Source organism: Telmatherina bonti (assembly GCF_933228915.1).
Source record: "Telmatherina bonti genome assembly, chromosome: 4".
NCBI lineage: Eukaryota > Metazoa > Chordata > Actinopteri > Atheriniformes > Telmatherinidae > Telmatherina > Telmatherina bonti.
Genome location: NC_136622.1, coordinates 20,292,463 through 20,309,543, shown reverse-complemented (window position 1 = coordinate 20,309,543; position 17,081 = coordinate 20,292,463). Strand labels below are relative to the sequence as shown.

At 38.6% G+C, this 17,081-nt stretch overlaps 1 protein-coding gene across 1 annotated transcript; it reads left to right on the top strand.

The window, feature by feature from the left end:
* The first annotated feature begins 413 nt into the window (after window positions 1-413).
* On the top strand, window positions 414-16,459 carry ube4b (ubiquitination factor E4B, UFD2 homolog). The gene is made up of 29 exons (XM_079239561.1): window positions 414-709; window positions 2,808-3,027; window positions 3,402-3,537; window positions 3,783-3,870; window positions 4,199-4,343; window positions 4,459-4,684; window positions 4,898-5,377; window positions 6,224-6,328; window positions 7,264-7,405; window positions 7,713-7,813; window positions 7,969-8,083; window positions 8,635-8,718; window positions 9,683-9,739; window positions 9,942-10,058; window positions 10,278-10,376; window positions 10,451-10,564; window positions 10,680-10,878; window positions 11,207-11,345; window positions 11,427-11,526; window positions 11,719-11,846; window positions 11,974-12,072; window positions 12,222-12,457; window positions 12,580-12,706; window positions 12,842-12,986; window positions 13,762-13,896; window positions 14,052-14,243; window positions 14,721-14,895; window positions 15,818-15,964; window positions 16,184-16,459. The coding sequence occupies exons 1-29, from the start codon at window positions 686-688 to the stop codon at window positions 16,246-16,248; spliced, it is 4,140 nt and encodes a 1,379-aa protein (XP_079095687.1). The 5' UTR covers window positions 414-685; the 3' UTR covers window positions 16,249-16,459.
* Window positions 16,460-17,081: the final 622 nt, after the last annotated feature.

Here is a 17,081-nt window from a genome sequence, read left to right as displayed (position 1 = left end):
ATACAAATAAAAATGAACTGAATTTCAATTTTACTTTTATTTACTAACTTTATTTATCTGAATGAGCACACATTTACTTATATATTGTATGATTCTTATAACGTGTGTGTATTAATGGCACCAATTGGTGTTGTATTATACCTATACAAATGCAGACTAGTTGCCTTTACAATGAACAATGAAATATGGGGGATTAACAATGAAATTTTTCAGATTCAAAGTTAAAAGTTAAATATTTACCACATACGTCTGCTTCACAGTGTCTGCATTATTTTGTATAAAAGCACAGAATTAAATGTTATCATTAGACGTAAGAGGCGCAAAGAGATTTTTTCTATGCGACACAGTGATGCCCCACACTTCCAGACGGCCCTTAAGTCACGTGACCCACTGTAGAACCAAAATGGCCGCTGTTGTATTTTGACGTATAATAGCTAGCTACTTTTCTTTTTGTTATCTTATTGGTAGAAAACTAGCAAACGACAGAAATTTTGGAGGAACTGTATTTTGCCATCCTCTGTATATTGGTGTCCTAGTTTTTATCTTGAGGACAATCAAGATTGACACGTATTTGTTGAACGAGTTAGACTATGCATATTGAGTTCTAATACAAGCTAGCTAGCTGGCTCTGGCTGGCACACTAAAGCAATTGGTAGTGAAATAGCTAGCTAACCTAGCTGTGGTGATGGAGGAGTTGAGCGCAGATGAGGTAAGCTGACAATGGCAAAAATGCACAAACTACTACTACTACTACACACACACACACACACACACACATACATATATATATATATATATATATATATATATATATATATATATATATATATATATTACTGACGGTACATACTAGAGTTGGGAAATATCTCCCCCTTCTCTTGGTTTTGCTACTTAGCTGAATTGCTACAAAAGGTAGCACAGATAATAGCCTAATCTAAATGGTAAAGCATTAGCGAATAATGAAAAGCTAAGGACTAGCACACATAAGTGCATTTTTGCCAACTTAGTCCACGTGATCATTAAAACAATAGTTTAATAGAGGCAGTCAATGAAAAAGAGGCTGGATGTGGGACTTGTACTGTCACTGTTGCTTGGACCGTTTTATTTCAGCTGGAGTGCAATGCTAATGCGCTAACGTAAAGCCAAAGTCAGTGCCGTACCCCACACATAACAGTTTTTGTTTTAACTATGACTGCCAAAATGAGTGTATATTCATCATCTCATTTTCATCTGAGAGATCGGTACTCTTCGTGATTTTTCAGACATGCGTTACGTTTTGGTCAGTGATTTGATGTGACATATTTGCTGCGGAAAGCTAGCTGACAGTCGCTATCGTTGTTTTGCTAACAGTAAGAAATTAGCCTGCGAGGCGACTCAGCAGAAAAAGAAGGAAAGAAAGGGAAAAAAGGAAGAAAAACAACCCTAACACCGGGCCACCATTGTGCAATCAGCTACGATTATAAACCTGCAGTAACGTGTCCCAAATTAGTTTTAATCAACTTGCTAGGTACTTGAGTGACATTTAGCTCAGTGTGTAATTAATTTACAGCAGTTATAATGCTGGTGTGATGTATGAGAAATTTTCTATGTTTTATTTTGGTCAATTTATAGAAAATGACCTATATATAGAAAATGACCTATATACATGTTATATTTTGGATTTTTTTTTTTCCTCAAAAAAATCCTTGTTAGACTTCTTTGAAATTTGGTTGTGTTAGTGGGTCACAGCTTGGTTTGTAAAAATGGGATAAATGTTGTGTTGAGCCACTGAAGAGAGATCAATGTGTTACTCTGGCATACAGTAAAAAAATAGGGTGCCATTTTGAAGATGACAAAAAAAAATAAAGTAAAAACTTTCAATGTGATATGAGAAACAGTAAAACATCTGCCATTTATTTTATTTATCATTGACAATAAATCATCATGGACATTTTTTTTTTTTTAATAGTAGCCTAAGAATTATTTTTGGCCAAAAAACCTTTGGTCAGAATAGTAACTATTTGTGTTAAATCATAAAAATTAAAATATCCTGCACAACTGAAAAGAAAATAGTAAAATTTACTTTAGAAATTAATTTTTGAAAGTTTAAGATTTTTCATTTAGGTCAGAAGTTTGCTGTAACATTAAATAATTGTTTGTGGTTGTTTTTATTTTAGGTTTCATTGCTGGCATTAGTAGGCATTATAATGAATATTTTTTATATGTGACTGTAAAAGTGTCAGAATTAAGTTTACAGGACAATGTACAAAATCTTTTTCAAGTGCCACTGAAATCCAGCAGAATACTGTAAATTGTAGAAGGTTATTTGATTTGCATTATTTATAAAAAAAAAAAAACGATTATTATTATAAAAACTATTATATCTTAAGCATCTAAGCAATTCTCGCCTAGTCTCAACCAAATGTGTTGGCTGACTCTGAGGATATGCAAAAGTTCACTCTCTTATTACACCGTATGCACCAACCAGACAAAACAAAAACATCTTTTTTGTAAAGTTTACATAGACAGAAAAATCTAAAAATTACAAGACTTATTATCCTTTTATGTGTTAACAGAGCATGAACATGTTTTTATGGATAAAAAAAAATTTCCAGTTGACTTTGTTGCTGTCAAGATATTAACATGAAGATGATGTACAAAATTTACTACCTTGTCTATTTTATTTGGCAAGAGACAGTGTCAAAGAGACACTGTCTTTGAAAAAGGCAGATTGACAGCTAGTCGATAAACATTTTAGGTGCTGCTTATTGAATGACCTACACATAGTACTTGTAGTGAATCTGAGAATCTACTGGTTTACATATAAGATTCGCAGAAGGCGGCTGGCACGACTGGCAGGAGGACAGACATCACAACCCAGCACCCCTCTCAGCACACCCCTGACATCCCCACAGAGAGAGACTCCGCCAGGACCCCTCCCTGGACCCTCAGGTGCTGCACCCCAACCTGTGCCACCAGCTGCCTCTCAATCATTGGGACTTAACGTCCACAGTGGTACCCCCGCCACTTCCCCCATGGGAAATTCTGGTAAGAAATCAGTTAATGGCTAATTGCAGGCAATAGTTCTGCCCTGCTCTGGAAAATACATTGCTGAGCTATATATGGATACAGTGACAGTTTGCTGGCATTTGTTGGTCTGCATAGATGTGCCTGTTATTATGCAAGTCTTTTTACGCTCTCTAAAGCGTAGAGGCCTTGAGTTCAGAAAATCAAAAATCAATCAAAAAGAAAACAGGAAAAAACTTGTAGAACTTACAACCTAACTTAAGGTCAATCTACAGCAAGACTTTTCTGAGACTCAATGAAGAAAAACTCTCAGCGATTCATTTAAAATATTTAAAAATGTTTGTATCCTACTGATTTTTTTTTCTTGCGCTAAAGAGAAGCATTGTGTTTTGCAGGGGTGGCATATGGTAGTCAGAGCAGCGAGGGTGTGAGCTCCCTCTCCAGCTCCCCCTCCAACAGCCTCGAGACTCAGTCCCAGAGTTTGTCACGATCGCAGAGCATGGACATTGACCCTGCCTCCTGTGAAAAGAGGTTCAAGTTTCTATGACATATTGTACTACCTTATTCATAGTTTGAATTTAAGATATCACTATGTGGGCTTGAAGAATGGCTTTGAAATATATCATACTTTGATAAAAATAAATTCTGTTGGTGTTTTGTGAAAGAAATTACACAAATAAGACATTTTGTATGAACTACTGCATTTTCAAAAGTTGAATGCGTTGCTGAAAAATGCAGAGGCTGATGAAGCACTTGCCGTTCTTTCTGCCCTTCAGCATGTCCCAGGTGGATGTGGACTCAGGGATAGAGAACATGGAGGTAGAGGACAGTGACCGCAGGGAGAAGAGGAACTTGACTGAAAAGGTAAACGGCTGCAGGAACAGTGCTTCAAAAGAGAGGTGTCCTCGTATGCCTTTATTGTTTGGTTTACTTGATTTTAATTATGACCATTTGAGTCTTGGATGCATTATTGTGGAGAGTGTCTGAGCTCTTCTGCAAAGGTATCTGGGACTTTCCAAAACACTCGTCTTTGTTTCATTTTCATTTACTTTGATTTATTGGAGCATACCTGTCTCTTGCTCAACAACACTGGTCACAAGATAAAAGATAACATGAGTCAGTCGTGTTTTATTATGAACGTACTATGTACTAGTTTGTGTTTTTATCAAAAGTCATTTTCTGTGATCGCCAGGAAACCTGTGCAAGCTCTGAAATCTCTGAAGAACAAGCTCTGCAACTCATCTGTAAGATCCTCCGCGTATCGTGGAAGGAGCAAGACAGAGATGTCATCTTTCTCCCTTCACTAGCTGCAGAGTTTCAGCAGAACCCTAAAGATGGTAGGTCATCATAAGAAGCTCGTTATGTGTGTGTGATGAAGCGGCATGTGTTTGTTTACACATTTGACTTTTTTTCTGCTGCGTTAACTTGGCTTTCGCTTCTTAAATTTTGCAGTATACTCTGACTTAAAAGACCTCATCGGCCAGGTCCTGATGGAAGTGTTAATGATGTCATCCCAGTCACGTGTCCACAACCCCTTTGCCAGCTTGACCGCCACCTCACAGCCAATTGCAGCTGCAAAATCCCCTGACCATCGTCTGACGCTGGTGCAGCCCTCGAGCCAAGGTGGCAGCCCAATGGGCCCCAGTGCTGGATCCTTTGGAGCCAGGTCTCTGTCCAGGCAAGTAATTCAGTGTTGTGTACTCTTGATGGTTTAGCTTTCAAAGCAATGGAGGACTGCAATCTAACCGAAACTGTCTTGTAGTTGGGAGACTGTCATGTGTCTTTTATCAAGCTTTGCGATCTTTCTTTGACTGTTTCACTTTTTTAAAGAGGTGTCATCAGATGATTTTTTTTTTTTTGCCAATGATGATCTTATCGGTGTTATTTACAGTCTGTATGGGTGTGGTAGTCCTCACCCAGTGGCTTTGGATGCAGCCAAGAGGACTTGCTCATCTCCCTCCAACCCCACTCCATCCACTGTACCATCTACGCCCTCTACTCCACAGTTTGTCATTCCTCACAGCCCACCTGCCACTACCGCTCCGAGACACACCCTCAACCCTCCATCTGCCCCCATGCCCATCTCTCAGCGCTATCGGCCATATTCTGTCACCACCCCCTGGGGAGCTCCTTCCCCACTGGGCACAGGTCACAGAGGATTTAGTTTTCCTGGACCTTCTCGTAGCCCACCTGGGCCCTCTGTTCCTCCCAACACGCCAGTTCCTGTCACACCACTTAGCCCCCAGTCTCTCTCCTTAAGCTCACCAAGGGCTCGCAACCAATCCTCCTCCATAGCCCCTCCTGTTATGCCTCCTTCTCCCAGATTGAATTCTCAACAGGCTGCCTTTGCTGCCAGGATCCCACCTTCTAGGTATCTCGTCTGTCAGTTGCATGTTGATGTGGAGTGCACATGCCTGGGAAAATAACAAATAAGTTTTTAAAGTATATTTACTCAATTTATTTAAAAGAAATTTAAGGTTAAGTGTGAAAAACTTACAAAATGTCTGCCTTCTGATTCTCATTTCTCTTTTATGCAGTCATTTCTTTTTAGACAATCTTAGAATTATCTTAAAAAAAACTTGTGCTGCTAGTGTGAAGATTTTGGATTAGCTTGTTAGGGTAGCATTTCTTAGGCAGACTTTCAACAGCAACTGTAATAAATATTTCTTTTTGCTGTCAAAACTGTCAAATCGTAGTCTAGATCTGAACAACTAAAAATTGTTTTTATTCATCTGAAACTCGACACACTTTCAGTGCATCATCATGTGTGTATCTTTGTGTGCTACTGATAACATGTCATTTTTAAAGAGATGTAACCCTTTAACAAACAAATGCTTTAACAAACATAATTTATTGATTCCGCACTGTTAAAAGTTCTCAAACACCCATGTGACTTTTGCCTTGTTGTGCCATAGCTGCTAATGCAACATGTCTGAGCAGAGTTCTGCTATCAGCTGAAAACATGTTCCGTCTTAAAGCTACACACAAAATGGCCTTTATGAATAGTTAAACCACATCACAAAGTGTTCTGCAAGGAAGCATGGCTCTTTCCATTTTCTTTTGTGCTTCTTTTCTGTCTTGTGATTTGTTAATGTTATACATTTGCTTTGATTTTGTTTATTGATGTTTTACTTTTTCTGTCCTCTCATGTCAACATCACATTTCCTTTTTTTAAAAAAAATCCATTCTCACTTCTTTCTCTGTCTTGTACTGTTAGCCCCTTGTCGTTCCTGTTTTTTGCCCTGTCTGACATGTCTCAGGACAGCAGTGATGAAGATTCTGGGGAGGAGGAGGATTTTGCTCAGGTTCAGTTTGGGTCCAGGTACACCGCTGCACGGTGTGTGTTAATGCGTGTGCACGCGCTTGCTTTAGGGATGATCCTACTGCATGGTTCAGTGGGTTCAGCAGGCTTTCAGCTAACCGTGCGCCAAACACAGCAGTGTGACACTGGGAGAAAAAGTTGTAGAGATGTTTTTGTTATGTTTAGGTAAATACTGTACATATCAGGTAGATTAAAAGGGAGATGTCACTGGTTTATGTTCAGGACAACCTTACAATGTCCCCGTTGACTTGAGAGAAAAATCCTTCTTGCTATTTACTTGTTATAGAAGAAAAGGAATTTTTTGTGTAAATGTGTTAGAGACCTAAATTGTCTGCTTTTGATTTGAGCTTTACAATACTGATTTGTTTGGTTGGTTTAGTCAATCTGCCTTTACAACAGTTAGTTTCATTTCCAATTCAGCATCAGCAAATCTATTTAATAATGTGTTTAGTTTTTTTTTTTTCCTCTTTAAGCTTAAGATCAGTTGTGTTTGAGGGCAGTAATGTTATTGGGAAGCTGACAAATAACTATTTCTGTAATATTACCCAGGTCTTTTGTGCTTTGAAGCCACTTTGAAATGTTTGAAATGTAAATGTTGCAGTGTTACAGCTGACCACTAACAGCAACCTGAACGTCATTGCACCACATTTGCCAGGTTAATGGGGACAAAGTGAATGTTGCTTTGGAAAATTGGCTGCAAAATAGCTCTCGTAATTTTGGAAACCTCTTTTTTTAAACGTCTGTTGCTTAATTTTGCAGTGCTGTCTTTAATACCTCTGTTTTCTTTCAGGATTCTCCAAAGTTGGGTTTGAGCTGTTTAACCACTAAAACATAATAATGTTTAATGTTAATGGGATTATTTCTCAAAGCAGCGAAGCTTTCTGTTATTTAATGAGCCAATCTGCCCATTTCTGTCTTTATCTTCCTATTTGTAGTCTTGGTGCATGTGGAGGGGGAATGTCCTGTGATTCAACCAGCGACGGCTTCACCATCGAAGCATGCAAAGAGACAGAGATGCTGAACTACCTCATTGAGCGTTTTGACAGTGTTGGCATGGAAGAGAGGAAAGCTCCCAAGGTAGGAGGCAGTCTGCAAAAGAATACAAGAATCTGTGAATAAGAATTGGTCATAGCATACAGATATTTGACATCAGCATTGTTCTTTTAAAGCTGTATTTTATTTGGCATCAGTTGTCCTGAGATAAGGGGAATTTTGTGCCTGAGACTTGCTTCAGGCCTACTGGTCTGGAAATGACTTTAAATCTCATCATTCTCCAGTGTCTGAAAGTCACTGTGAAACTGGTGACTGGTGGAAGCTTTTTTTTTTTTTTTTTTTTAAACTTCTAGGTGTTTTCTCTCTTCTTTCATCTTTGTCTCTTTCCCAGATGTGTAGCCAACCAAATGTCAGCCAGCTTCTCAGTAACATTCGCTCTCAGTGTATCTCCCATGTTGCCCTGGTCCTACAGGGCACCCTGACCCAGCCCCGGTAAGAGAGTCAGCCACTCACTGTGACAATCTTTTGGTTTTTCTTCTTTTGTGCCTCTTTCCTGTCTCCATAGCAACTTATATCTCACCTTGCTTCCAAACAAGTTATTTATTTATTTCAGCCACATTATTTTTCTGTCTCTTTGATGCTTGAAGGAGTCCCCTCCAACAATCTCTGCTGGTACCTTATATGCTGTGTCGGAACCTTCCGTATGGCTTTATTCAGGAGCTGGTGCGCATTACCCATCAGGAAGAAGAAGTGTTCAGACAGGTGAGAAGTATTTTTAATTTAATCTTTGCATTTATGCTGGAACCATCCCAGCATACATGAGCAGAAAGATCCTCCAAACAGATTCATCACAAAGTAAACACTTCAAGGTAACAAAACAGTAACTTTGAAGACCTGCGTCATCTGCATGAAAGTCACTGTTTGTAGCAGATGACTAGACTAGGCTGAAGACAGATGGCTTTGATAAGCAGTTTAATAATAACCTAGGTCAAACTGAATCTAAGAGAGTCAGCTTGCTATGCTTCTGAAGTAAAAATGATAGTTTAACATTAAAAACAATCTGAGTAGAGATTGATGTGAAGTCTTAAATCGCAACAGACCTGTAAATTGCTATTTATTTATAATTTGACACAGTGGAAAAAGACCAAACTAATTTTCTGTGTTGCTAAGACTTTGTCTGCAAGCATGAATAAAAAATAAATTGATCTTCTTCAGAAATTCTTTTGGATGCATTCCTAATAATGAAATGTTGAAATAGTTGTTCTGAAAGCTAATGTGATGCTATAGCATGACCGTGTTCACTGTGTTTTTAGATCTTCATTCCGATCCTTCATGGGCTGGCTTTAGCAGTGAAAGAATGTTCCTTCGACAGCGACAACTTTAAATTTCCTCTCATGGTAAGGAAAAAGCATGCTAAAGAACCAGACATGAAAAGGAAAATATTATCTTATTTACAGAGGATACACAGCACAGTAGGCTGTAAAACAAAGGCTGCCTCTTTTACTAGTTAATAGACATTACCTTTAAGACATACACTATGTGCTCAAAGAAATGCTAACATGGTATTCAAGCTTGGCTTGTCTCCTTAGACAGGTTTGATTTTCCTAAGAAAAAAAAAATATATGAAGATAAAGTAGCTACGTTTACATGGAGCCAAATATAGCGATTGGAATAAGTTTAAATGGTCTATCGAAATGACAATGAACATCTCATTCAGAATGAAAAGGTAGAATATCCATTTTCCCAAACCGATCGTGGTTTCATGTAGGCACTGAATCAGAAAGTTGCCAGTATGTGTTCTTACAGTACATGCTCTGAATAAACCTCAACACACAATGACTGATGTGTCATCACTTGGGAAGATGGGATCAACCAAATTTACTCTCAAACCTTTTTTATTGTTTGCAGTAGGAGCTCATGAGTATCAAGCTACTGGTTGAAAGTACTTTGGTTCTTTCTGACATTTACAGTATTTATCATTCTGCTTAAATGTGCATGTACACACCAGATCGGCATAGATTTGTTCTCACCCTGCCACAAATTCTTAAACGGGATAGTTTCAAACCCAGTTGGGTCAAAGTCTTCATGTAAACGTGGCTAGTGATTTAAACCAGTACAATTACCCACAATAAAATCCAGTGGTAATTTGTTGTGGACTGCATGACATACAAAACATTTGTCTCTTCCACATGTTATGAACAAGAAGTAACATTAACCATGAACTGATCGATAACCGTTATAATCTTATTAATGTTTAAAAGAAACTCATTAGATCAGTTCTCCTATAAATAAACTTATTACTTGAATTGTTTTTATCAAATGAAGAGATTTTTTTTATATGTCTTCTTTTTGTTTTAACAGGCATTAGCTGAGCTCTGTGAAATTAAGTTTGGAAAGACTCACCCTGTGTGCAGTTTGGTAAGTAAATAGCAGAAAATGATTTATCCATAACCTTGTAGCTGTATTGTTTCAGGATGTGCTCTTGTGGTGCTTACTTACTACCCTAAACCAAATTTTGAGTTTTGGTTTCATTTTTTTAATCGCTAGATGAGAAAATGCATTGAGTTTCTCATATAGGTTCCTCCTTAATGTGTGTCTCTATCACACGTGTTCTGTGCAGGTGACATCGCTACCGCTGTGGTGTCCCAAACCTCTGAGCCCTGGTTGTGGCAGAGAGATCCAGAGACTGTCCTACCTTGGAGCATTCTTTAACCTCTCTGTGTTTACTGAAGATGATGTGAGTTGTACTTCTGCTGTGTGCCATTTTTGTCTGATTAAATGCTTCTCCTTAGTTTGATTTAGAAAAGAATAAAATTTTCACCTTATTTTTTATACTTAAATGTCATTGCAGAAGCCTTAATATGCCTCAGACATATTGAATGATATTACCAAAACAAAATCACACTGTGGCATTTTATGACAAGAAATCCTGACATGATATTTTTCTGCTTTTAAGACCAAAGTAGGAGACAAGTATTTCTCTGGTCCAGCCATCACCATGGAGAACACACGAGTTGTCAGCCAGTCGTTGCAGCACTACCTGGAATCAGCAAGAGTAAGTTTGTTTTTATGTTTCTTAACTCTGCAGTAACTTCCGTCAAGTCTGGAATAATTTGTCCTCTTTGTCAGGGCGACATGTTCAAAATTCTCCACAACATCCTGCTAAATGGAGAAACACGCGACTTAGCTCTTAATTACATGGCAGCTCTTGTCAACTACAATGTGAAGAAAGCCCAGATGCAGGTATGTCAGAGTTCTGAAATGGTATTTGCACAAGAAATTTGTGATGTGTCAACAAATTCAGTCATGTTTAAAAGTTAGTAATTTTTTTCTAACTGCAGTTTTTTTTTTTTCCCAGACTGATGACAAGCTGGTGTCAACAGACGGCTTCATGCTCAACTTTTTATGGGTGCTGCAGCAGTTGAGCATGAAAATAAAGCTTGAGACGGTTGACCCCTACTATATTTTCCACCCGCGGTGTCGCCTTTCTGTCAGCTTTGAGGAGACACGTCTGAAAGCCACCATGGAGGAACTCAAAAGCTGGCTGTTTGAACTGCGTAAGTAAACACACCATTTTTTCTTGAACTAAGAAGTGTATCACTTACCGGTAATCTTTGAAGAATTACTCATCTACTTGTCATAATCCCGTTTTTTTGTTTTTTTTTTGTTTTGTTTTTTTCTTTCATTTTTTATGTTTAAATCTACAAATTCATTAAAAAAATTGGCAACACCTGCTGTATACATTCACATCATGTGCCTTTTAATGGCATATCTTTTTTTTAAATTTTATTTTATTTTTTTTTATCCTATTATTGTAAGATCTGTGAAAGCTTGCAAACTTGTCTCTTTATTGGAACAACAAATTTCACATGTGAACATGAACAGATGAAGATCCTACAAAGTTCTCAGAACCCAAGTTCCCCACTGAGTGCTTCTTCTTGACTCTTCACACCCACCACTTGTCCATTCTGCCTGGCTGCCGGCGCTACATCCGCAGATTGCGCGCCATCCGTGAACTGAACAGGTAGATATACGTACTGGTACATGCAGAGTGCAACAATATATACGTGTACATGTGTATTAATGGTGTTATTTCATATGTTAGGACTGTAGAGGAGCTCAAAAACAGTGAGAGCCAATGGAAAGATTCTCCTTTGGCTAGTCGGCACAGAGAAATGCTAAAACGATGTAAAACCCAGCTCAAGGTGAGTTCGTGGATATGTACAAATACTTTTTCTTTATTTTTAATATGCTATACCCTCTACAGTCCTTGGTTTAATACAATAGGACACTGTAGCGTTTGTTCCCTGTGCTTAAATACTGAAACCTGCAGGATACTGTAACAGAGCATATTTACAGAGCTGTGATCCTGATTGCATGTGACTTTGTCTTGTCAGAAACTGGTGCGAGCAAAAGCTTGCGCTGACGTGGGCCTTCTGGATGAGAACCTGCTCCGCAGATGTCTGCAGTTTTACAGCACAGTTATTCAGCTCATTCTCCGCATGGTGGACCCTGCCTACCCTAAGTGAGTCACTGCCCCACTAACAGACCACGTCACTGCTTGTCGTGATAGTGATGTAAAAGTAGTCAATATGCCACTTTATTTATTTCACATCTATATTCACTCTGTTTATTTCTTCTTATTATTACAGCATTAACCTTCCATTGAACCCTGAGATTCCCAAAAGCTTTGCTGCTCTACCTGAGTTTTACATTGAAGATGTTGCAGAGTTTCTGCTTTTTGTTGTGCAGTAAGTTTACACACTTACACACCTGTTTTTTTGTTTAGTATTTTCATTTTATTTGTTTGAGGGAAAAAAAAAAAGTCAATACAGATGAAGGAAAAAAAGTATTTCTCAAGTCATTTATTTTGTCTTCATCCCTTCCTCCTCTTCACCAGGTACTCTCCACAGGTTTTATATGAACCGTGTGTGCAGGATATTGTCACCTTCTTGGTCGTGTTCATCTGCAGTCAGAACTACATCAGGAATCCCTACCTTATCGCCAAGTTGGTGGAGGTGCTGTTCGTCACCAACCCTGCCGTACAGCCTCGTACTCAGCGATTCTCTGAAATGATGGAGAACCACCCACTCTCCATCAAACAGCTGGTCCCTGCTCTCATGAAGTTTTACACTGGTGAGTTGTGTGAACAGCACGACGTTGTAATTAGTGTCTGTTTACTGATATGTTTGTGTATAGCTTAGACTTGTGTTGTCTGTATTTAAGTTGTTGTTCTATTACTAATTTTCTCTGATCAGATGTGGAGCATACTGGTGCTACCAGCGAGTTCTACGATAAGTTCACCATACGGTACCATATCAGCACTATCTTCAAGAGTCTCTGGCAGAACATTGCCCACCACGGCACCTTCATGGAGGAGTTCAAGTGAGTTTGCTCTTGACAAAGACCCATAGAAATACAGGCAATAAATGCATTAATTGAGGCTTAATTTAGTGTCTTTCTGGTCTCTTTCGACCTGCTTTTTATTTCCCCTTCTTTTTTGTGCTTGCTTCCCACTAGCTCTGGCAAGCAGTTTGTTCGCTACATCAACATGCTGATTAATGACACCACCTTCTTGCTAGATGAGAGCCTTGAATCCCTGAAGCGTATCCATGAGGTTCAAGAGGAGATGAAAAATAAGGAGCAGTGGGATCAGCTCCCAAGGGTTTGTGTTCAGCCTTAAGAAGGCTTGTTATTTATCAAGAGTTGTATTTATGTATTCAGGTAGCAGTAAAACACATAATTCTGCCAAACTGGGATAATAAAAATGTATAATAATCCCTGCAAAATACCCAAAATGAATGGATAACAGCCTAACTGAAAGGCTCAACAAGCAAACAAAAACTTGGCAACTTTAACAGGGACTCTGAGACTTGGTACATCACCCCATACATATATTTGCCTATAGATTGTTATAAAAATGCAAAGCTGTTGGGATGTGGTGGGATGTTTAGCATTAAATTCTATTCTCACCCGCAGTAAAGGTTTCTTTTGTATGCACAGACCCTGAACGCTATAACTTTATGATTGAGTTTCCACACCCAAACTGAAGGATGAGTCTCTAAAATCAAATTTCAGCCATTTTAATCTTTATAACTAAATGTTAAATGTATCTGCCCTGTGGAAGAAAATGAACAGATCTTTCACTGATGTAATTACATTAGTCTCAGTGTGGTCCATCATTTTTCTCCCATCATCCTACTCCATCTCATTTCCTTTCTGATGAAGTGGTTTGACTTGCTGTTTGCTGAGGATACAAGTTGACTTATTTAAATGAATTTTAAACTGTTTTATTGATCCTAGCAACCCTAGCAGTCCTACTCAATAATGCAGTTATGCACAGACCTTTTTTGTAAGCACAGGTAATTAACCTGGCAGAGAGTATATGCTGCAGAGTACAAGAGTTGCTTCTGCATTTATCTTATCCTGATAACTTTCAGGAGCAGCAGCAGAGCCGCCAGTCCCAGCTGACTCAGGATGAGCGGGTCTCTCGCTCCTATCTGGCCCTGGCTACAGAAACGGTTGAAATGTTCCACATCCTTACCAAGCAGGTTCAGAAGCCTTTCCTCAGGCCTGTGAGTGTCACTGTTTTTCTATCACATTGAGCAATTTGTATTGGATATGTTTTGAGCTCTTTTGAGGATGAATGTATACTCAGGCTAGTTGGACTTCCTGCTTGATTTGAAGGTGTTAAAGCAAATGATCTAAATAGTTGTGCTTCTTCACACAGGAGCTGGGGCCTCGTTTAGCTGCCATGCTGAACTTTAACCTTCAGCAGCTATGTGGTCCCAAGTGTCGGGACCTGAAGGTGGAGAACCCAGAGAAGTACGGATTTGAGCCCAAGAAACTCTTAGACCAGCTGACGGACATCTACCTGCAGTTAGACTGTGCCCGCTTTGCTAAAGCAATTGCAGATGATCAGGTTGGTCCTGATTATGTTTTACCACAAATGTAGTTCATTTGAAGATTAATCTCGACTATTTTGGACAAAATGAGTTTTTTTTTGTACCTTGAAAATGTTGCTGGTCTTTAAGCCTGGACATCATGGGTGGCTGTAGCTCAGCAACAGCAGTCATCTTCCAACTGGAAAGTTGGGAGATCAATTTCAAGCTTCCCCTGACTATGTGTATGTAATTCGCTTTGGATAAAAGTGTCTGCTAAATAACTGTAGAATAGAAAGCACGTTGCACGTTTTGGATTCAGCTGCATTTTAACAAAAAGTCAGGCCTACTTGTTGACAACAAAATAAAACGTATAATTCATTCACAAAAGTGACCGCGACCACCAGCTCCTCTTTTATTTGACCATTTCATAGTATTATAATGTTGGTTGGGGGTAACTTTAAGGTATTGAATGCTCACCTCAGCCTTCCTTATAAATTTTCCTTTGTTTTTTGCAGCGGTCTTATAGCCGAGAACTCTTTGAGGAGGTGATCTCAAAGATGAGAAAAGCTGGGATCAAGTCCTCTATTGCCATTGAAAAATTCAAGCTGCTATCGGAGAAGGTGGAAGAAATAGTCGCCAAGAACTCCCAGTCTGAAATGGACTACAGCGATGCACCTGATGAGTTCAAAGGTTGGTTTGTTGGCTGCATTGTTAAGGGAATGGAGAGGCATCTTGCTTCTCATTTACCTTTACCTCACTTACTATATGAGTGACTATTAATTCCATATTGTTTGAAGGTGTTTAAGGTTATTTTTTATTAATCACTAAATACAGTATGTTGCTTAATCAGATGCAAGTTCGATGAATTGCAGTGACTGTGACCACTGAAGCCCACTTCACGAATCCCCTGGTTAAAGCGGTATCAGACGTGGTGTACTAATTATTAAAAACAATTATATTTAAATAGAAAAAGTCTTCTCTTCAACATCAAGAATGTTACTGATCTTTTGTTCTCAGGGAGAAAAGAAGTCGGTTCATTTTCCGCCTGGTTGTACTGACAGCCAGGATCTTCATTGAATTCCAAACATTTTCAGCAGATTTTACTGCTCATGCAAATCATACAGACGGCTTAGAGCAGGGTTATCCTGTAACCGCAGACTTAATATAATCTAGAAAGAGAATGTGGTCTGCATAGCTCCTTTGATTCTCAGATATGCCTGCTAGTCTGCCACAGTCGATTGGAGTGTGCCCAGCGGGAGGCTGAAGTATCAGCTGTCTGTGTGGTTACAATCTCACATGCCAGGTTTTATTTTTGTAACTCCCAAGCTCTACTTTAACAACCTTCAGACATTTCAGTGGGGGACAAACATTATCAAATACTCTTCATTAGATTTTATTGGTTATCTTGTTAATTGGTGTTTTGAAAGGTACTCTAAAATCACTTCCATATTAAAAAGAATTTCAATTCTGCTTTTATTTAAATTACATTTTGTTTAAAAGGTAAATTAGTTCTCAGATGGCATCTTTCTAGATGTTCCTGTGAGGAAATATAATATTTTAACAGTCACGAATTTGTTTTCTGTTTTAATTGTCTAAATGTGTGTTCCAACAGACCCTCTGATGGACACACTGATGACGGACCCTGTGATGCTGCCTTCGGGGAATATCATGGATAGATCCATCATCTTGCGCCACCTGCTCAATTCTCCCACTGACCCCTTCAACAGACAGCCACTCACAGAAAGCATGCTGGAGCCAGGTAACCCCATCATGATGGCATCTTATCAGCAGTTCACATGAACAGCAAGAATTCCTGTCAGTAGGCAAAAGCAAGAAGTCTTGCAAGAAGTAGTAAAGCTTTCTTTTTTATCATTATGATTAGGGGTAGTTTTAAGGACACCAAATGTTAAGTTTATTTGATGCCTCTTAGATTGGAAGTTCCTTCTTCAGCTGCTCACTTATTTTGTTTGTTTTGCAGTGCCTGAACTGAAAGAGAGAATCCATGCTTGGATGAGAGAGAAACAAGGCGGGCGGCCTCTTTAAGCATCGTGTCGCAGACATTCGGCCAGCTTATCATCATGAAGGGATCTGTCCAAATCACCTAAATTCGGTGTCACTACTACCAATAAGAACAAAAAATGTTCTAAATGGGGGAGGAAAAAAAGGAGACCTGATTGATTTTTATTTGCATTTACCCTTTTTGTCTCAAACCATTATCGTGGTTCTAAAAGCAAAACATAATAAAGTGAAGACTTTTAAGTTTTTTTCTCGTGAGTTTGTGTGTAATTATATATATATATATATATATATATATATATATATATATATATATCAAAATAATTACATATTTAACAGTAATTAGTTATTGTATTAAAATCCTGCAAAATGTTTCCAACAGTATTGGCAGGACAGTGCAAATGATCTCTTTAGCTATTATCTTTTTGTTTTGTAATATTGTGGATGTTGGCTCTATTAAAAATCTTAGTATTATTTCAGACAGAGTGAAGGGAATATACATCTGGGAGCCTGTGTGGGTTCTTATGAAATTTGTAGCCTTTTCTTTATCAAGACTGTGACAGTGGCGTAAGCACACATACCGACAAACTTATGTGTTGTACAGTTTGTGCATAAAGATGATTATCAGAGATGTAGTTCATGTTAACTAATTCTGAAAGTAAGCTTTCATTTAGTACCAAAATGAGACGAGTAGTTCTTTACCAAAATGCGGTCTGTTCAGATCTATATTTCTAGACTCATTACTCTTGCTGAATTTCAAACATGGGTTACTTCTGTGTGTGAGATCTGGAGTCCAGAACCTCTTAAGCATCTCCAGGTCAAGCCACCACATTTTGTGAAAAGTGAAAGGAACATGAGAG

Excerpts from the sequence above, each read along its gene's own strand:
- ube4b (XM_079239561.1), top strand. The coding sequence starts at position 686 with ATGGAGGAGTTGAGCGCAGATGAG. Across the intron at positions 8,084-8,634 it reads AAGAAGAAGTGTTCAGACAG|ATCTTCATTCCGATCCTTCA; the intron begins GTGAGAAGTATT and ends CTGTGTTTTTAG. Across the intron at positions 12,707-12,841 it reads ACCTTCATGGAGGAGTTCAA|CTCTGGCAAGCAGTTTGTTC; the intron begins GTGAGTTTGCTC and ends GCTTCCCACTAG.